The 20,919-nt window shown below is 45.4% G+C and overlaps 1 protein-coding gene across 1 annotated transcript in view; it reads right to left on the reverse strand.

Annotated features, from left to right (window-relative positions):
• Positions 1 to 218: 218 nt before the first annotated feature.
• The window catches only part of LOC147698824 (uncharacterized), a 67,091-nt gene continuing 46,390 nt past the window's right edge, over positions 219 to 20,919 (reverse strand). The window contains exons 2-3 of the mRNA XM_086936275.1: positions 6,640 to 6,882; positions 219 to 653 (exon numbers count right to left, since the gene is read on the reverse strand). Of these exons, the coding sequence (XP_086792401.1) occupies positions 219 to 653; positions 6,640 to 6,882 (678 nt within the window). The remainder of the gene's footprint in view (positions 654 to 6,639; positions 6,883 to 20,919) is intronic.

The following is a 20,919-nucleotide window of genomic DNA, read 5'->3' on the forward strand; positions in this document are numbered from 1 at the left end:
TCCATAGGACAGCTCCCCCAATCCTCCTCAGGGATCCTGTGTGCTACTAGAGTGACTTCATACACGTCAAACCCCCTGCCAATATCACCCCCCCCCCTCCTTGCAGTAAAGCACTAAATCTCTCGGTGTGTGGTCCTTTCCTTCATCACCGGACATGGGACGTTCGGTGCCACCACTGGACTCTACTTGCTTTGCTTTTAAGTCCAGTTCCTTTAGATTCAGTTCATGAACCCACAGAGTTTTCTTTCTTCCAAGGCTCCCTTAGCCTCAGCTGCCTCCATGGCAAGCTTTTCCTTGGCGGAGGCTCTCTCAGTCTCAGCTCTTCTCTCCTCTGCAGCCGGTTGAGCCAGCTGCAGCTGCAGGTCCCTCTTGGCCAGTTTAACCTTGAACTCCTTAGTGAACAGAATGTGTGTGGAGACACCGCTCCCAGCAGTAGATCCATCAGGGGACTCCCTCTCTGTGGGCTGCACTCTCTCCTCTGGAGCTTCTGCAAAATCATGTCTCTCCTTATCTGCTTCCTTCTTAGGGCCACTGCCCTCTTGAGGTTCTGGTTTGGGAACCTCCAGGAAGTTCCAAGGCGTTGCATCCTTTGGACTTTCAGTGAGGACCTCCCGATCTGAGACCTTCCCAGAGTCATCTGTTAGTGCTGCTAGCTACTGTGTTTCCTAATAAAGAAACAGGACTGTCTGTAGATCCTACCTTGTGGATCTTCTCTTCGCAGCCTGCTCCCTCTCTTTGCAGAAATCTTTCAGCTCCTTCACAGTGTAGATTGATAGGTGCAAGAACTTAGGGCCCGATTCACAGAATGAACTTAAGACTCAATCCTAAACGTACTACTATTTTGGTATTCACAGAATGCACTTACTACTTTTGGCATTCACAGAATGCACTTACTACTTTTGGTATTCACAGAAGTTAGGATTTTGTCTTAAGTTTGTCTTAAGACGAACTTAAGACAAACTTAAGACAGACTTAAGACAAACTTAAGACAAAATCCTAACTTCTGTGAATACCAAAAGTAGTAAGTTCATTCTGTGAATGCCAAAAGTAGTAAGTGCATTCGGTGAATACCAAAATAGTAGTAAGTTTAGGATTGAGTCTTAAGTTCATTCTGTGAATCGGGCCCACAATTTCCATTCTGACAAAGCCTCACAGGTGCAGCAGGCAAAAAGAGTTCCAAGTTGATGAAGATAAAGCCGGAGTAAATTTGGAAAAATGAGCAATTGAGAGAAAAAAAAGAGAAATTCATAATGGTCTTAGATGTGGAACGGAGTGTACACTAAATTACTGTAAGGCACCGCAGGAACACTAGTCCTATCTTCACAGCTGATCACCAGTATTAGAAATGGGGTTTCTGGTTGGCTAGGGTATGTACCTAAGCAAAGCAGAAACCACCATTCTAGTCAGTGTAAGTCAGAAACACACATACGATAACCTGTGCTCACCCTCAGGTAGCTTGGCACAGAGCAGTCAGGCTTATCCTGAAAGGCAATGTGAAACGTATTTGTGCAACATCAAAAAAAGCAGTGCAAAACAACAAGTAGTGCTTTCTAAATGGGCTCTTTTTAGAGCCTTTATGCTAATTCCAGTTCCTGAATGAGTGTTGAAAAACAACATTTTCCGAAGATGCAAATGCTAGAGTTATGGTAATCCTGAACTCAACCCACATGTTTAGAGTACAGAGAAACAAAAAGAGGGTCAGAAAATAGGAGGAGGAAGCCAAAAGGTTTGGGGATAACCCTGCAGAATGGGCCAGGTCCAACAGTTCTCCTGGCTATCTTGATAATCATCAAAGCAGGTTCCATTAGGCTATATCTGATGTCCTTTTTCCTCAGCCTGAGCCTAAGCGCAAAGAATCTTCTCCACATAGAGTTAGTTTCAGCAGAGAAATTCACTGATATGTGGATTCAAACTGCTACCAAATTGGAGAGGACCATGTTTCTTGGCCGCCTCCAAAATTTGGCGAGCCTGCTCATGTTGAATGCAACATGCCACCATCTGACGTGGTCTTGCGGGGTTTTGACCGCACCTTGAGAGCACTTGGTTGGCTCTTTGGAATCCCAAGAGTAGTTCAAATGTGAGGTTTAGGAGGGTTAGCAGAAAAGTAGTCAGGAATTGTTGCATATTGTCCTTTTCTGCCTGTTCCAGCACCCCAGACACTCGGACAATATCCCTCTTACTACCATCTTCCAAGTCAACAACATTGCAGTGGTATTTCCAAAGATCCTGACCTCAATCCGGTGATTTGTCGAGGCGTTGTTCCACATCTGGATTCCACCAATGGTAGTTGTTGGCGAAAAGAGGAAACCTCCCCTCTGAGGGATTGGATGTCTGCCGCAGTAGAGGTAACTGCTGCGTTTATGGAGAGAATCGACAACTTGATGTCTGTAAACTCCTTGAGAAATTTTGTGAAGGCAGAGTCCATTGTATCAGAAGGAGCCGACATTATCAGGTCCGGTTGCAAAGGTTTATCTGTTCTGTAAACTGCCTGTGAGTTTAACAGTTGCCGAGAAATCTTAGGCTTTGATATGTGGAGGGCACAAGGACCCAATCTCGGACCACCTGTCTCAAAGGTAGGAAGACGTCTGAGCTAAAAGATAGACAAAGGTCCAAAAATGATGGGTGAGGCAGTCTCTAAAAAGAATTAAAAGAGTAAGCAAACACTCCACTGGAAAATTATCATGAAGAGGTCCTTGTGCCAGGAAATAAAGGAAGATCAATATTGTGTGGAAACAGAGTCTACTAGTCCAAGATGGCTGTTGCCCTGCCAGTAAGCTAGCCTAGGAAGGGGCTTTGACTCATCCAAGATAGTTGACCGTAGGAAGTCCTGTTTATATGCTTACTGCCCTACAGTCCTGCTCTCAGGTCGACCAGTCAGGAGGAGTAACTAACCAGGTGAGGCTGGGCTCGCCTTATGCTCCCACTGACACCTAGCCTCTTCTTGCCTCTGGGAGTTACTGCGCACTGCACTGTCTGGGGGGCATGTTTGCGTGCCAGCGAAGGATAGTTGCGGTGTTCTTTGGTCATCCGCTCCAGTAGGAAAGCGGTGGTGCTATCGGTCAGGACGGTCGGCAGGGTAGGTCAGCAGAGTCTCTGCTCTCCCCAGCGGTGCCCGTTCTGCCTGGGCACAGCAGTCATGTGATGGCGGTATGCCGTAGAGAGGAGGAGAACGGGCACCACCATCTAAGAGGAGGTACAGAATCGGTAGCTGTGTTGTCAGGATGCAGGGACATCGGGGAGGACATGTGGGTGGCCCCTTAGTCAACACATAGAGATGTATGGCCTACTATGGTCACAGAAGGTCTACTCAGCTGCCGCCACGGTCCTCGGCGCCAAGCTCCACCTTGAGAGATCATTTTCACTGGATTGTGACTTTGCAACTTCGTTTTATTGTACAGTTTTCCAAAGAACTTTCAAAGGCTGAGAAAGAAGCCATGCAGCCTGATGCCAACACAACATGAATAGTGAATCAACATGAGGGGAATCAACCACTGAGGACTGAAATGAGCCTTTGAAATCATATGTGAGTGACTGAGTGGGAGCAGGTGGGTAAGTGTAGGAATTAATTAGAATGAGTGTGACAGAAATATGTTGATCACTGTGTGAACACAATTAATGCTAACAGTTACCATGGGGCATATTTATCATAGGGTTGCATCACTTTTACGCCATGCAACGGGGTGCAAAAGAGATGCAATTCATAAGTGCAATTTATCAAGCCATGCAAGGCCACCTTGTGTGGCCCTGAGTGACTTGATAAATCTGGAGTGACACAAATCGCTGTGTTGCGTTACTCTGCCCCAGGGAGGCATTCCATGGGTGGTGCACAGGTGTTGCCGCAACACCTATAGATTGGATTTTTGTGCATGCCCAGAATTTACCATTACTGGTAGACCTTGGAGTGCACCAAAATGCTACACCTTCCCATCTGAGGCGTAACCAGGAGAAATATCCTTATTTCTCCTCGTTTTTTGCTCATTCTGTGTGTGCCGCATTCTACGTGCTTGTTTCCGGTCCAGGGAAGGCATGGCTTGGCAGTTCGGGCTGGACTGTTCCCATGAGGCACAGGGTCAGACTGATTTGCATATGGCCATGTCTGAACTGGGGTGGTGTGGAGTGCAAAAAAACGATGGATTTAGGCCCAGATCTCTGTACTGGGGTGAATGTATGACATTGTTCTGCATTCCGTCCATCAACTGTGGTTTTTGCATTCTATGTACAGCACACATAAAAAGAGGAAAATGCCTCAGGGAATCATTTTTGAGCAGGAAGGTATCCATGCCTGCACAAAAACAATCCTGGTTACAATGCAGGCACCCTTGCTCCCTGGTGCAGGAGTGCCTGCGTTGGAGCCAGGCAGATCATTGGGTGCCAGGGCCAAGAAAAGACAGGAATGCGCCGTATAATGTTGCACTGTGTGACTCAATGATAAATATGCCCCCATGTGTGAGAAAATGCTGACATTTTGACATGTAAATTATGGTCACCGCTAGATGACATTTTCCATAATTAAATATCTGTCAGCAGAGTGTCCAGGCACTGGGTACTGCACAATGCAAACAGTAACCCTGTGATCAACAACTGGCAGGAACTGAGAACGTCAAGGATGATATTGCCATGACAATCACAGACCACATTAATACATAAAATGTAACAGTGATGCAAATAGCATGAATCATTGGCTTTATGAGGAGCACAAATGACGAGGAGTTGCTTTTGGGCAGTCCCTTGATTCATTACTTCCCTTTTTTGAGCTGAGATGTTTCTCAACCAGCTAAGAATACTTGAAAATGCCAGACAGAACCTAAATTCAATCACTGTAAATAAATGGTATGAACGTCGAATCTCCGTGGGGATGACCTAATGTTTTCAACTTCATCCAAAGACACCAACGTTAGTTAAGGCCGCCATCCCCATTTCTTCTTCAAAGGTGGATATTGCTGACCACCATGCACAAAAAGATGTCCAGTCAGAAAAAGTGGGTGATAGTGGACCTAATGGGTATGTTTCTGGTTGCTCTCCTTTCACAGATGTATTCAGTTACATTGCATACTCCGCTGTACACCATGGGTGTGCAAAACAAGCGTAATTTGCTGTAGTGTAATTATGCAAAATTGGCGAAAAATTATACCAAATGCATCTCACACTCAAAAAATTAACCAAACAGTTTGTGCTGGGAAAAACGAAATTTTTTATTTCAGTCGCTCTCATTCAAAAGACTGCCGGTTGTGATTGTGCCCGATCCTTATTATTAGAAGCTTATAAAGCGCACTTATACCCAAGGGCGTCCTGGCGCTACCCTCTTACTCACAGGAGCACAACTGGGGGACTAATCCCTAAATAGTAATGTATGGAAAGTGTTCCTCACAATGGTGTGGAGCACTTAGTATTTCTTAAAATACCCCTCACACACCAAAAGGACCCTTGGTGTCATGCTTCATCTTAGGGGTCTTCGCACCCCTCTACGGGATGCGGCGTGCTGCGACCTACCACTTCGCAGGAGCACTAATAATAGACTATGTATGGTGCACGTGAGGGTTTAATATGTGAGTGAGTGGTGGGATGGGTGAAAAATTCAAAAGTACCTGGCTCGTAGGACTCTGAATTTTTTTTTATTTGTTCCCCGGCTGGTGCTATTAAAAGAAGTGAAGTGCGAGGTGTTTAATGTAGTGATAATGTACATCACCTCAAAGTGTACGTCGACATGTTTCGGAGACTGAGCTCCTTCTTCAGTACAGGGTGCACAACTTCCCCACCTTACTCACGTTTCACTACACAAAAGAATGATGTGTAATTACAAAAAAGTGGATAATTATATATATGTATATAAATTATAGGTTACAATGTACCTACAGCGGTAATGCTCAAGAAAATGCGAATGGCAGTATTTGTCTTTGCAATGTTGTAAGCATCATGAGACTCAAGAACATCTGGGTTGATAATTGCCAATCTGCAATGAACTCAATGGGAGTTCTGATCCATGTTACCCCATACGCGGCTCCGCTGGAATGGATTCTCGTTGTTTATGTAACTTGTTTAGGGAGTACGAATCCATCTGTGATACTCTCCCTCCCTTTCCTTGTTTTTTCATAATCCCTAAATAACCACATCTTCAACCGCTTTCTAAAAGAACGGAGCTCTGAGGCATTCCTGAAATGCGCCGGCAGGCTATTCCAGGCATTCGATGCAGATAAAGCTGTTTTCCCCCCAACTTGCCTTTTTTATTCGGGGCACCGCAACTTGTATGCCTTCAGAGGAGCGCGATGTTCTCCCAGGAACGTACCATTCAAAGCACCTACTCAAAAGCTCTGGGCCACTGCCCCTCAGTGCTTTGAAGATAGTTCACAGAGCTTTAAATTGTGCTCTTCGTTTTACAGGCAACCAGTGCAGTTGCCGGAGTCCCTCTCGCACAGAGGCAAACTTAGGGATCCCCATAAGCAGTCTCGACGCCGCATTTTGTGCCAACTGTAATCTGTACAGATGTTTTTTTTCAGATTTAAGTACAAACTGTTACAGTAGTCCAAGCGTGACAAAATAAGGGCTGAGACTGCTGTGCTGAAACCGTTGGCTGGAAGATTTTAAAAAAAAATGTCTCAATATCCTCAGGATGTAGAAACCGTTCGAAACCAGTCCGCTAACCTGATCCCCAAAATCGAGTTTCTGATCCATGATCACGCCCAAATTTATTGCCTTCCCAGTGGGACCTGGTAGCTTTCCAATGTCTTCAGGCCACATAACAGGTTTCCAGATGTTAGAGTTATTCCCAAATATAATGACCTCGGTCTTCCCTGCATTCAATTTGAGGCAGTTGGAGGGCATCCAGCCAGCAATGTCTTTCAGACAGTCATGGCACCTTGAGGCCATATCCACTTGGGACCTTCGCTGTATGGATAACACAATTTGTGTGTCATCAGCGTAGGATGTGAGTTGCAGACCAAAAGATCTTATCAAAGCCGCCAATAGACTAACATAGACATTAAAAAGTGTGGGGCTCAGGGAAGACCCCTGTGGCACCCCACATGGGAGGGCAAAAGGTTTAGATTTGTCCAGCCCCAGGTCTACTGTTTGGATTCTGTCTGCCAAAAAGGATTTCAGGAAGCTCCAGGCAATGCCTCCCACCCTCGCCTTCGACAAACGATCCATCAGCACCCCATGATGGACCATGTCGAAGGCTGACGACAGATCCAGCAAAATCAGGACAGCCACCCCTCCCTGATCAACCGTAACTCCGATCTCCTCTGTGGCCTTAATCAGGGCCAGCTCCGTGCTATGACCTGCACGAAACCCGAACTGCGTGGGGTCGAGTGCCTTAGTCCTCCGAAAAAAGAGCTGAGCTGCCTATTTATGGCCTTCTCCAACATTTTAGCCGGGGGCGGGAGTCGGGATAAGGGTCTGTAGCTGTTAGGATCCTTTTTGTCCAAATTGTTTTTTTTATTAAAGGAAGTATATCTTATCCCTATTTTATCAGATCTTACAATCTATGAGGATCTCCGGTTGACTGGATCTTTTTATCTGCTAAGAAGTGTAAAACGGAGAAAACCAATAAAGTCACCTTCATCAATAAGACTAATCAATAAAGACTCGGAAAAAAAACTGACTCTATCTCAATTTTAAGGATTTTTATTACAGAGCCAAAAGCAACTGGACATACAAGTACCTCATCACGAGGTTGAAAAGATACATATGCACTAATACAAACTTCATACTCCTGATTAACCTAATTCGATGCAAAGTAAAAAGAATAAGCAATTCCAAAAAGATTAAGCTAGCAATGATTGATCCAATCTCTAGGTTGGTCTTCATCAGATTGCAGAAAGGAAAACGTTTGGTTAATTCTGTCCCTACTCGTGTCACCTTCCCGATGTTGTTATGTTACAGGAGACTCATTTGTTAGGCAACACTTGTCACAACTTAAATAGGTATGGGTACACCTTGTCAGTCCATTCGGCTTCACCACGGGGTCCTGAGGGGTGGGGGTCTTTCTCCGACGCACTTTCCCTTTCCTTCCAGACCACACGGCCACTGACCCACAGGGCCGATTTGCCACAGTTTCGGGTAAATGGGCGGGTCGCAGGCTCACTCTGGTTTCCACATATGTCCCGCCGGGCCTTCAGTCACAGGTGTACACGGACCTCGGTAAACTCCTTCTATCCCTCCCGGAGGGTCAATTTTTCGTCGGTGGGGACTTTAACGCGTTGGTTTCTGGGATGCTTGATAGACATCTGCCCAGGGAGACACCCCGGGGACAGAGATGGTTGGGAGACTTCCTGGAGACATTTGGCCTCACTGATGTTTGGCGCCTTGGCACACCCTACAGACACACAGTACACTTTCTATTCGGGCCACACCACTATTTCTTCCGCCTTGATCACATTCTCACTCCCCTGCACCAAGACACAATTGTACACACGGCAACACACCGGGCATGAGGAATTTCAGACCACTCACCGGTGCTGGTTCACATTACCGTTGGGAATCGGAGGGTGGGGTACACTGCGCCTATCCATGCCTGGCACCTCCGTAATGAGGACCTCCGTGAGGCACTGACCCTCTCCATCGCCCAGTATTTTGATAATAATGACGGTTCTGTGGACTCAGTGATTACTTTATGGGAGGCCTTCAAGACGGTCCTCAGAGGGGAGGCCCTGTCGGCGATCGCGGGTCGGCGGAAGGAGAGGGAGGCGCAGCTGGTTGCTATGGAGGCTGACCTGGGGACACTGAAGGAGGTAGCACGTACAGAGAATACACCCGCGGCGCGCCACAGGCTCTCCCTAAAAACCGCAGAATACCAGGCGACGGCCACAGAGGCAGCGAAGAAGATGGCTGCTACTAGGGAGGGCAAGATCTATGACCAGGGAGACAAGGCGGGTAAACTCCTGGCGTGGCTTGATAAAAAGCAACAGGCAAATAGGGTGGTGGTGGAGATTCAAACGGCGGACAGCACGGTAGTCACTGAACCACAAGACATAGTTAATAAAATTTGCTCGCCACTTCCGGGCAGTCTACAGCAGTGGGTCTGACCGCCCAGAGGAAGACTCGGTCGCACCTATGCATCTCCCACAAAATAATGCACGACAAAGGCCCCCCAATTCTTAGACCCCCTGATGAAACCCCATCAGTCCAACAAGCAATTAAGATCCGACTCTCTCGCCCTCGCCAGCGTTCCAAGAATAAGAAAGGCCAGATCCGGCGTCCGCTTGTTCTCTTACAACGCCCCAAAACTGTGGAACACCCTCCCACTTGCTATAGGAGAGAGCATAACCTCCTCACTTTTCGGAGACAATTAAAAACCTGGCTCTTCCCTTAACCTTCAATCTTCCTTTTCCTACTTCTTCTCTGGATCTAAGGTCATGTCAGCGCTGGGATGCCCTAGGGTAGCTACGCGCTTTATAAATCCCAACTCAACTCAACTGTTGGCTGACTTGCGAATGCCGGACCTGTCTGAGGCGGAGCACGACCTCCTTGAGGCGCCACTCACTATGGCAGAAGTGGAGCGAGCTGTAGGAGAGCTCCGTCCAGGTAAGGCACTTGGTCCGAATTGCCTTCCGATTGAGCTATACAAGCTCAAGCCGGATGGAATCAGACCCTATCTTAGGCGTATGTTTGAAGAGAGCAGGTCCAAGGGGGTGCTACCCCGTGACCAAAGACTAGCAACTATTGTAGCAATCCCTAAGGAAGGGAAGTTAAAGGAGCTGTGTGCCTCCTATCAGCCCATCTCCCTGCTAAACGCAGAACCTAAGATATTGGCGAAAGTCTTGGCCAATAGGCTCCAGCCGGTCCTCACCACTCTGGTCCATCCGGACCAATCAGGGTTCATGCCCCACCGCAACACAGCACTCAATCGTCGTCGATTAAACGGGGTGTTGGGGAGATGCCATACGATCAGTGAAGACGCCGTGGTGGTGTCGCTCGATGCCGCAATGGCATTCGATACTCTCGAATGGCCATACATGATGGCTGTCCTCCGTAAACTGGGTTTTGGCCCTGGCTTTATCTCCAGGGTGCAACTCCTCTATACAGAACCGCGTGTCCAGGTGGTCGTGAACAATAAGGTCTCAGAGGCATTCACCCTGGGAAGAGGGACACGCCAGGGGTGTCCGCTTTCGCCCCTTTTATTTGCCCTTTCCCTCGAGCCGCTGGCCACCTGGATCAGACAGGACGTTTCCCTGAAGGGGCTCCGGTGGGCCGATGGTTGGGAGGACAGGATCTCCTTATACGCCAACGACATCCTCCTTTATCTCTCGCGGCTCCCACGATCACTGGTCGTAGCTCTGGACATCTTCACCAACTTCGGTAAGAACGCCGGGTATAGTATCAACTGGAGCAAGTCTCTCCTTTATGTCCTCCACGGCAGCAATTCTATACTTCCATGTGACTGTCCCATAAAGGTGGTCACCAAGGGCTTTACGTATTTGGGCATCTTTATGTCCAAGGACAAAGCCGCCATGTACGACAGGAATTTACTCCCGCCACTCCATAGACTCAAACGAGACTCCGCCGCATGGCAGAAGCTCCCAGTCTCCCTTCTGGGCTGGGCAGCCCTTTTTAAAATGATGGCGCTGCCCCGGTTCCTTTACGCCCTCCAGAATTACCCCGATTTAGTTCCCTCGTCGTACTTCACGACTGTCGAGGCGGCGCAGAGGGGTCTCCTGTGGTCTGGGGCACCTCGAATAGCTCTGCAGAAATTGACTCTGGGGTGGTACGATGGAGGGATTGCCCCAACTGACATCCGCAGGTATTATTGGGCGGCGCATCTTTCCGCTATCAATCAAGGTACTTATTGCGACGGCAACGATCCAGGGTATGGCATGGATAGGTGGCTCCTACCGGGAGGGAACTATGAAGCAGCACTTTACTCACGGCCTGCCAGGTTCGCGCTCACGGGGCCGACCCTCCACTCTGTGCAGGTATGGCACATAGTCCAGAGGAAATGGGCTGGCACAACATGCTCACCTTGGCCACCCCGCTCTGGGTGTCCGAGCGACTTGGCCTTCTGGGTCGTACAAAGGGGCTCCGTAATTGGGACCTCATTGGCATCTCTTGGGTCGGGGATCTCTGGGACTCCGGCAGGGTCAAGTCCTTTCCATCCCTACAAGCTACATATGAGCTCGCAGACACCGAGTACTTCAGATATCTCCAGGTCCACCATTCACTGCAGAAGAATACCCCTCAGGGTACGCTGCCTCCTCAGGCTTCCCCCCTGGAGGATAGGATTTTAGATGGCCCCATACAGGAACATGCAATCTCACTCCTGTACAAGAAGTTGATAAATAACCTCCCTGACCTACTCTTAGGGCTCAAAGAGAAGTGGAAGGCTGATGGTTTAGAAATTGACGAGGAGGAGTGGAGGAGTGCGTTGGCCTCCCCTAAGGAGGTAGCTATTTCGTCTAGGCTGCGGCTCATCCACAGGGTTTACATTTCCATCACTAGGTTGAAAGGGATGGACAGGAGTGACGATGACAGGTGCAGGAGGGGTTGCGGAATGGTTGGCTCCTTCTTTCACATGTTGTGGGAGTGTCCGCTATTGCAGGCCTACTGGGTGAAAGTGACGCGCTGTATGCAGGACGTTTTGGGGGTAGAGCTACGCCCAGAGGCTAAGAGATGTATCTTGAACATATGGGAGCCGACGGACCTATCAGCCAGAGGCAGGCTCTGGGTAACACTCGGCCAGATGGTGGCTAAGCGTAACATTGCAAGACTCTGGGGGGCAGTCACGCACCCGCGACTCGCGGACTGGAAACGTGACATGGACTGGTGCATGTAACAGGAACGAACTGTGTATGTTGCCCGTGTGGGTGCCCCAAAAATGGGGAGAGATATGGGACAAATGGAACGAATTCAGGGGCACTGTATTTGTACCCCCCGAGCTTCGAAGATCGACGCCTGAGGCAGATGTTTAGATGTCCTGATGTACTGTAGTCCCACTGATATGATTCCAATGTAATTTGTTGTTCCTTGTGAGACCCACTGTACGCCTTTGCAACCCAATTGTGTGGCGATGATGGCCGATGCTTTGTGTTAGTTTCAATAATAAAAAGAATAATACAAAAAAAAAATTCTGTCCCTACTCTAACTCTAAGGTGACATCCTCTACATAACATTCTAGTAGTCAATTCAGAAAAGGTGTCAGCTTGTGAAGACTTCCTCAGAAGTGCATTTACTTTAGAAAACAAGCCAATCTTTCTAATTCTTCATTCCTAGAATCGAACCCTTCTCTCACCCTCCTAATGGCTCTCTGCTCGCTACCTCATCCGCCTCTTCTGACTCAACTGCCTCTCTGTCCTTCTCTGCCGTCCCTCCCTTGGGGCACCGCCCCTAATACAAAATGCATAACTCCTAAAACATGCCCAACACACCTCTTTTGGACGCACATCTTTGGCACGGTATTTTCCATAACTTGCTCTTCTTCCAAAAAACGGTTGAGTTATTATGGTCCCAGGCTTCTCCAGCGTGAGGATTCATTATCAAATTCCAATGCAACTATGTTTCAGGTCTCCTCCATACCTAACTCCTAAAACAATGAGCATCAGTCAAGATAACTAGGAAAATGTCCTTGCACCTGCAACGAAAACCTGAGAACAGAACAACCTTGTACATGAAATTCTACAGACTACATTCTATTGAGAGCCTTCACAAGGAAAAATAAATTTCAGGCCTTCTCGACTCTGCTAACATAAGAAATCACATACAGGCCACTCATAGCAAAACGTAAGCAGCCATTTAACACAGGCCTCTAGCCGTTTATAAACCTAGGTAAATGTTAATAATTTTCATTTCTAAACATTTCTAAATATTGCATTTCTCATGATTAAGACACTACAGTCATTCCTACATGTGCAACTTTTATGTGGCATGTTTAAACCTACTATCTACATTACACACAAGTTAATACATGGCACACTTTATATGTCGATTACATTTTCAATCATCATGAGCTAATTTAATAATGATACCTGTACACAATACATTATTACGTTTACATTTTCTAACGATTAAGTATTTCATTCAATTTATAATACATATGGGTGCGGACTAAGGGTGAATATGATGCACCTCTATAAATTTCAGAATAGTATAATGCTCTCTCAGTTCCCCCCTCTGATGACTAGTGTCATCACCAAAAAATCATAACTCCTTGGAGAAAGAACCAATCTAAACATAACTCGTGGCCACTCTTCCCCTGCGGAACTTCTCAAAATCCTTGATACTCTCATGATGACTGTTCTGCAGTCTACTGCTAGATGCACCAACACTGGGTTGTGTGGGTGTCCCCTGGGCACAGGCTCAATGTGCAGCTCTCACACTGCCAACATTTGTGTGAAATAAAGTTTATAATCCAATTTCTTCAATAATGCATTTTATTGAAATTCTTTGATTTTAATCATCAACTCATTATTCATCCAAAATATAGGATCCAAATAGGGTTCTCATTCATATACATCCATTAACTCAATCCCAATGCATTTCGGCAATTTGCCTTCATCAGGGGTAATCTGTCAAGAAATAATATATGTCACTATTAAACATATCACTCCCTAGTGGTGTATCCTTCATCGTTAGAAACAAAACTTAAATGATTAAGAAAAGCTAACGCGCGAAACACTACTTTCAATAATGCATGATAGAATATGGCAGCATAGTATAGCATTCATAGTAAATTCATTAATGCAGCATCACTTTAAACTTCTACCAAGTAATTAGTACCCTGTGTTGTACGTGAAAAAAACGATATGCATCGCTTATGTTACATGAATCACCATTCGAATGTTTATATGCCCTAAAGTTAAAAACTGTGCTAAATTTCAAATGACAGGTCGTGGACATCAATTTCATTTGAATACTAAACCCCTTTATACACGAGACTTTACGTCGCGCTCTACAATAATGCAACTACGTGATACTCATTGGAATTGTTCGCCATGACATTACCGGTTTTGTTCTATAGCGTATTTTAAATAAAACGCAGTGAAAGGGCAAATAAGTCCCCGTGTAGTGTCTATCGTTATCTATACAGTTAATTTCAGCGCTTCGAGTTTACATATGTTAAAACAATGAGTTTATCTGCTTGCGGATGTTAAAAATCGGCTATATCACGGTTTAAGCTACATATTTGAAAGCGCCGCTTACCATTAATCGGAACTCGAATGATTCGCTAAACCGTTCTGGAGCATTCCGCCATTGCTTGTGTCGGCGGTATGTGATGCATATAATCATGTGTATGTTGGGCGGAGTTACGTCAAAATTCACGAGTGCTTAAAGCCACAAGTTATAATTGTGACTAAAATGGTCGCTGAATAAAGTTACATACAATGTAGATACCACACTCTACCTACGTTCAAAATAATTGAGATAAACCCTGTTACCTCAGAATGCAGTGTAAATCACGAAAGGCACTTGTCCAACAGACTAAACCTTCAGTCTAGCCATTTGCATCTCTTGCGCAATAAGAGATCTCTCAACTTGATTCGCTCTGTACCACTGATAAGCTCTCGCAAATCCCCACAAACAAACTACACAAACCACAATGATAATGATAGGCTTCAGAATATACCCAATGATACCTTTTCCCAAACTTGCAAACCAACTTCCCACCTTTCCAAACCCATTTCCAACTTTCTCCCAAACACCTTCCTCTGTCAAATCCCCAATCTCATGATGAATCACAGAGATATTATCTATATATTTCTCCAGATCCTTACTGTTATCTGGACTCTTGAACCGTCAACATTTCACAGACTCCGCCCTCTTTTTCTAACAGAACGTCTAAAGCAAGACGGTTATGCATCACCATCGTCCTTATCGACAAAAATCCCCATCCACAAGTATCAAAGACTTGGCTGTATTTGTCGACAATCGATCCACAACAGTCACCAACTTTCTTAACTTCACATCGTTCAAAATCACTCCCAATCCTGGTATTACCGCTCTAAAAATGTCTCTAATCACCGCTCCAGCACTCTCAACTCTCCTTACTCTCAAATGCTTCTCAACTCCTACTCTGCAAGACATCACTCTACCAAAATAATTCCACAATCTAACAGACGCTCTCTCCTGTTCATACTCACTCCTTCACGAACTGCTACTTCTACCGCACCGTCACTCTCCGTCTCCATCCTCCTGTCATTCTATCATTCTGATTCCTTGCGAGTGGTTCTCACATCCTTAGATCTGACGTGGAGTCAACAAGAGACCTTGGTCTCACTACCCTTCCATCGACCTGTCCCCTTGAGGAGCCTTCAGTGTCTGGCAATGGGGTACTCGATTCGATGGGCTTTGGTAGGTGAGCTATCCCACTTACTATGCCACAACATCTTGAATCATTTCCTTCTCCTGCTATTGACTGTGCTACATTCCCATTCTTCACCCTGTCTGGATCATACACTGACACTATAGGGCCAATGATAACTGGCACTGTAAGAGCATCCGGTAATCTCATAACACCTGTAATTCTCTGTGTCTCTGTTCTCACTGGAGTCATTTTATGCCAATTTTCGAGCCACAGTATAGTATGCAATCCCACATTCGTATCCATGTAATGAGATGGGGTATCCTCAGGCGGAGCTTCTTCTCATCTTCGAGTAACCACTCTTCTATCTCCTCTACACATATCTCGTAAAACTTTGAAACAATTCATGGTGAAATCAACTCTTCCTCCTTTCGCGGTGCACTTTACTTCCTGATGAAAATTCACCCAATGCCAGTGAGGCTTCACACCAACCGACCTATCGCAGTGCGGCACCCTCTGACGTCAAACTTCCTCCAGTTGCAGCGGTTCCCCTCCTTTACAATTTCTCTCTCACACATCTCTTTCATACTCTGAAATACCTGTTTGTCCACAAAAGGACAAATAGTCACTTTTCTGACTGTCTGTCCACCAAAGGACCGGACAGTCTCATTTAATTGTCTACCAAAATCTGGCAACTGTCTGTCCATGAAACGACCAGACAATTGCACTCGACCATCTGTGCACGAAAGACCGGACGGTCACATAATCATTGACATGATCCAAAATACTCGATTATACATGCAAAATGACCTACGACCTGCGTTAGTCACTCAGACACAACTTGCCCTTCTGTGGAAGATCCAAAGCTATAGGACCATAGCTTCCCTTCACTCTAGAGATAACCATCCTACTCTGCTACCAACTGATTGCGCCCGATCCTTATCTCTATTTTATCAGATCTTACCATTTGTAAGGATCTCCGGTCGACTGGATCTTTTTATCTGCTATGAAGTGTAAAAGGGAGAAAGCCAATAAAGTCACCTATATACATATATTTTACCTACTGGCGGTCGCCAGTAGGTAGTTATAGTTAGAACCTAGTTTCCATAGGAAAAACAATTTTTGATTTGCTAATAACTTTTGCGTCGTTTGACAAATCTTCACGAAATTCTCCAGAAAAAAAGTCTATCCAGGTCAGCTCCCATCCTTAAAGGTTGGGGGTGATTGGTCAAGCAGGGGCTGATAAAAAAGGGTCCAAAAATGCGTTTTCCCCATGTTAATTTCCATAGGAATTTTTGAGACTGGCTACAGCCCGAACTGCTGAACGAAATTAACCAAAATTTGGCAAAAAGGTAGAGCTTGGTTCAGAAAGCCACCTTTTTCTTTAAATGCTGTAAATCCGTTCAGTAGTTTTAGAGAAATTCAAACAATAAGAGTTAAAAAATGAATTTCCCATTCCCATAGGAAACTTTGTGCAAGGCTACAGCCGAAACTACTGAATGGTAATACCCCAAATTTGACATAAAGGTAGTGCTTGGTACAGAAAGCGACCTTTTTTTAAATGGTGTAAATCCGTTCAGCAGTTGCTGAGAAAAAAAAAAAGTTTTGATAACTAGGGCAGCGGTGGAGTCGTGACCCTTCCCGAATACAAGCGTCATTCTAACTGGCTGCTACGACCACAAGCTTCATTCTAATTGACTATCAACACTCCAAACCAGGAAGTGTTGGCAGCCATCTTGTGACTCGGTAGAAGTGAGTCACCAGAAAACAGAGAAACAATATATAAAACAAGAGAAGAGGGCAGGGTAGAAACCGCCTGACCCCTTAGGCCTGCTCAGTGGGTCCTAGAAAGACCCTTAGGGCCAAAAAAAGCATTAACATTTTTTTTAAAAACAAATTGGTGCAATACGTGCTGGGATCACGAATTCCGCCGAAATTGTTAAAAAGCTATGAAGCGCGGGTTTTCGCGTTTTATTGTAATGAGGCCCCCGGCTGGACTAGGTCCCGGGGGCATTTAAAAAAAATAATAGCAGGTGGCCTCGGCGGGGGCCCACGCAGCCCTGGGGACCACCACGTCCCTGGGGCTTCACTCATGTTGGGAGGGGGGCCGCTAGGCCACCCTCCTAGAGCCAGTGATGGCCCTAGGGACCGCCACCCGCCAGGGCCGGTTCATGCAGTGTCCAGGGATGACACTGCTGCTTGCTATGACAGGGCGGGAGCCGCACAGCTTCTGCCCTGTCATAGCAAAATTGCTTTGGATTTTGGAAGCAAGAGCTGGGTAACCTGCTCTTGCTTCCAAAATCTAAAGCTGAATGCTTTTCCACACGGGAGGTGCATGTGAGCAGCAGCTCCCCGTGTGGAACCCAACATTGCTCTGACACCCCCCGCTACCAGCCCCTTGTCCTCCATCCCCCCTCACCCCCTCCAAACAAATGTGACAGCAACCTTAGGAAATCTGGAAAGTAGCAAATTGGCTGATGTTGCACAATTATAATTAAGAAGATGTGTAGTGTAGTTCCTATATTCCCAATCGGCTCTGCGCATTGGAATAACATATACTATAGTTTAGACGTAGGACTGAAGTCCATTAGGTCTCTATCGTATATATTAAACTTAATTGTGAGTGCCAGCTAGCTCAGAGGTCACTAGAAACTTTCTCGAATAAACAAGAAGGGATTAGTTTCTGACAACCGCTTAAACATGACAACTTTGTTTCCCAAGAATAAGAAATCAATCTCTAGAGTCGCGGAAACAATAGATAGCTATTTTACTCAGTCAATCGTGCATGCTTTGTTTCACCAGAGGTGTTGAGAAAAATAGAGAGACGGGCATTTTCAATAAAAAGTATTTATTGAACAGTCTTCTTTCTTAAGCATAAGAAATGTACTGCTATAATAGTAATACTGGTTATAAAGTACAAGGCATATAATACGAACAGTATTATAAAGTAGTTCTGTAAAAGCATGATATGGTTTCTAAGCCATAAGTTGCCTAAAATGTATAAAATACATACAGTGATAAAATAATGACTAAACGTACTCAACTGGTGCATCTAAAATACGCCTACCCTGGTGTACCTAACCTAAGTCTAGTACAAGGGAAGAAGTGAGGAGTAGCTTGAGTTTAGTAGTTCTCTGCCAAGAATCTATTCTAAGATATCTCTAAGGGTCTAATCAGCTCTGTACCTTGGTTTTAGAATGAACGAGGTCTTGTATTTCTCTCTCAGGACTCTATTTCCCAGATACCCGCAAGGGTAAGCCGGAAACACTGGAGCTGGATTTCTCTGCAGGAGAAAAGACAGAGTCTCTCAGTGCGTCAGCTGGAGGGTCGGCTTCCTTCGGCACTTGCTGCTGCAGGGCGTCGGGCAAGTAGTTAATTGATCTGCTCCAAACCACCGTCTGTTTGTCTGGGCAAATGTAGGCATATTTACACCTTAAAGGTGCCAAGTTTGACGTATGATTGGACTTAATAATGTCACTCAAAGACTCAATTCTTTGAAAACTCCAGGAGTTCTTGGATAAATCAATATTCAAGCAGGGGGAAGACCCTAGCTTCTGAAGGCGGGTCTTTCCAAGTAATCGTTGTTGATTCTCGGAACCTAGTGGAAGTAGCCATGCCGTATTTGGGCTGTAAGGCTCAGACCAAATATGGTACTGATTTCTATGCCTATATAAGGATTGGATATTGTATACCTATATAAGGGCATGAATCGGGGAAATTTACACTAGGGTCCTAGATTCGTTTACAACACCCATTCCATGATCTTAAGTTCAATAAAGCTAAACATATAAGCACTGAACATATCTAAAGCTAGTGTTTACAATCCCACCCCAAAATACATTGAAATGCACTTGAAATGGTTGCACACGAGAAAATGAGCATTTCTAAAGTACGCATTTAAGGAAGTGATGTCATTTTAAGCATAAAGTATAGTATCTGAAATGCAAGTTGAATGAATCATGTCATTACATTTATGAAATTGGCTCTTAAATACAGAAAAAAGGGTCGAGACCATTTCATAACATAATATAGCATATCAATAATTATAGTATTGAGGACAAGGCCAAATATTTTCTCTGGGAAGTGTTCAAAAATAATTTCTTGTTCTCTAAGAATAGTTCTACTGTAAGAAGATTAGTCTGTGCCAAAAAGTATAATGTTTTGGAGAGAAAAATGCAATTGGTTGTGAAAAAATAGAGTTCCAAAGTTAGAAGTCTTTGTTTTGAAAAAGTGAACGCCGAATTTCAGAGTTCATGGAACGCTGTGTGCATGAATCAAAAGTTATTCTCAGTGTCAGTAGAAAACATCAGATCGTCTAGGCTGGCAAAGAAATCGTCTACCACAGTAGGTGAAAGTGGAACTATTTGATCAAGCAGATCAAATGTGCACAGATGAAAAGCATTGCCGTCAGCGCCAGGTGCCGCATTAGCAGTGTTCATATCAGATGGTACCTGGGTGCCTGTTGTTCCTCGTATCTCACCCTCAGTTAGACGTACTGGTAAGACCTCAATGAATGCTGTCATCAGGATTGGTAGCCGTTGGGGACAACACGATGCATGAGCCGTTACCGGACCTAGCAAGGCATCGACATCTGATGGCAGGACTGATGGAAGTGTAAGACAAATGTCCAACACGCATTCTTCTCCGCAAAGCAGGCATTGTAGAACAGGTAAGATGCAATCTTGCCAGATTGGTCTGAACGAAACAAACCAGGTTGTGTTCAGATCTCTTAAACGAGCCAAGCCAAGAATCTGTGTAATTCTCTCACGATACCTCATGGCAAGGAGGGTCCCTTCCATGGTAGTCTGGGTATCGCCGGTGACTGGACTTGCCATATCGGAGCAGAAGGAATAAAAATAGAATTCCTGCTACAAGTCTCAAAATCAGAGGCAGGCCGCCAAACACAGAGTGCACGAAATTTGAAAAAATGCAGAGGACTGTTTCAAACGGTGTTAACAGTCCCGAAAAAATCGTCTTAAATACATGTGCGATGCCACTGGTATCAGACATGTTTAAGATTTGACTTAACATTTCTGCGAAATGTATTGGGCAGTTTGTTGATTGTAAGGCATGTATCTCTGCAGACGTCCTTGCTACTTGCAGATCAAACGTTTCTCTAGACGAGGTCAGTGGCACAGTCCTTTGCAAAAGAATGGCTTTTAGTCTGCTTAAAGTGTCAATTCGTATAGAAGAGATATTCAATGAAGGCCATAATGCCGTCCCACTGTCTGTCTTGCTCTTTGGATACAATACTTGCATACAACAAGTGACCCTGGATGACACACTAACGAGATAAGGTTTTCCTGGCAACATGCCACAGCAGCTGTGGTCATTGAGCATAACGTAGCTTCCATTGTATAGCTGCCTGAAAATGGGTTCTATCACTGTGGAGGGTGTCCCGTGCAGGTGGCAAGAGAGGTTATTTGCAGAACTATCGCAGGCTTCATGTAAATTAATACCTTGCCACAAAAGTGTACTACTTAGTGAGTTCTTACAATTTTTACCACTAAAGAATACCTCTTTTCCCTTATTCCAACATTTGTGTGTGTAAGGTAAAGTCCAGGTCGACTTAATGTATTCTTTACCCAACCTTTCATACAGGCCCGCTGGTATATGCTGTAGACAACACTGAAATTGGAAAATCGTCACTGGTATCATGATGGTGCCATGAATTATCCATTCAATGACAGGCT

This window comes from Lissotriton vulgaris, chromosome 8 (assembly GCF_964263255.1).
Source record: "Lissotriton vulgaris chromosome 8, aLisVul1.2, whole genome shotgun sequence".
Classification (NCBI taxonomy): domain Eukaryota; kingdom Metazoa; phylum Chordata; class Amphibia; order Caudata; family Salamandridae; genus Lissotriton; species Lissotriton vulgaris.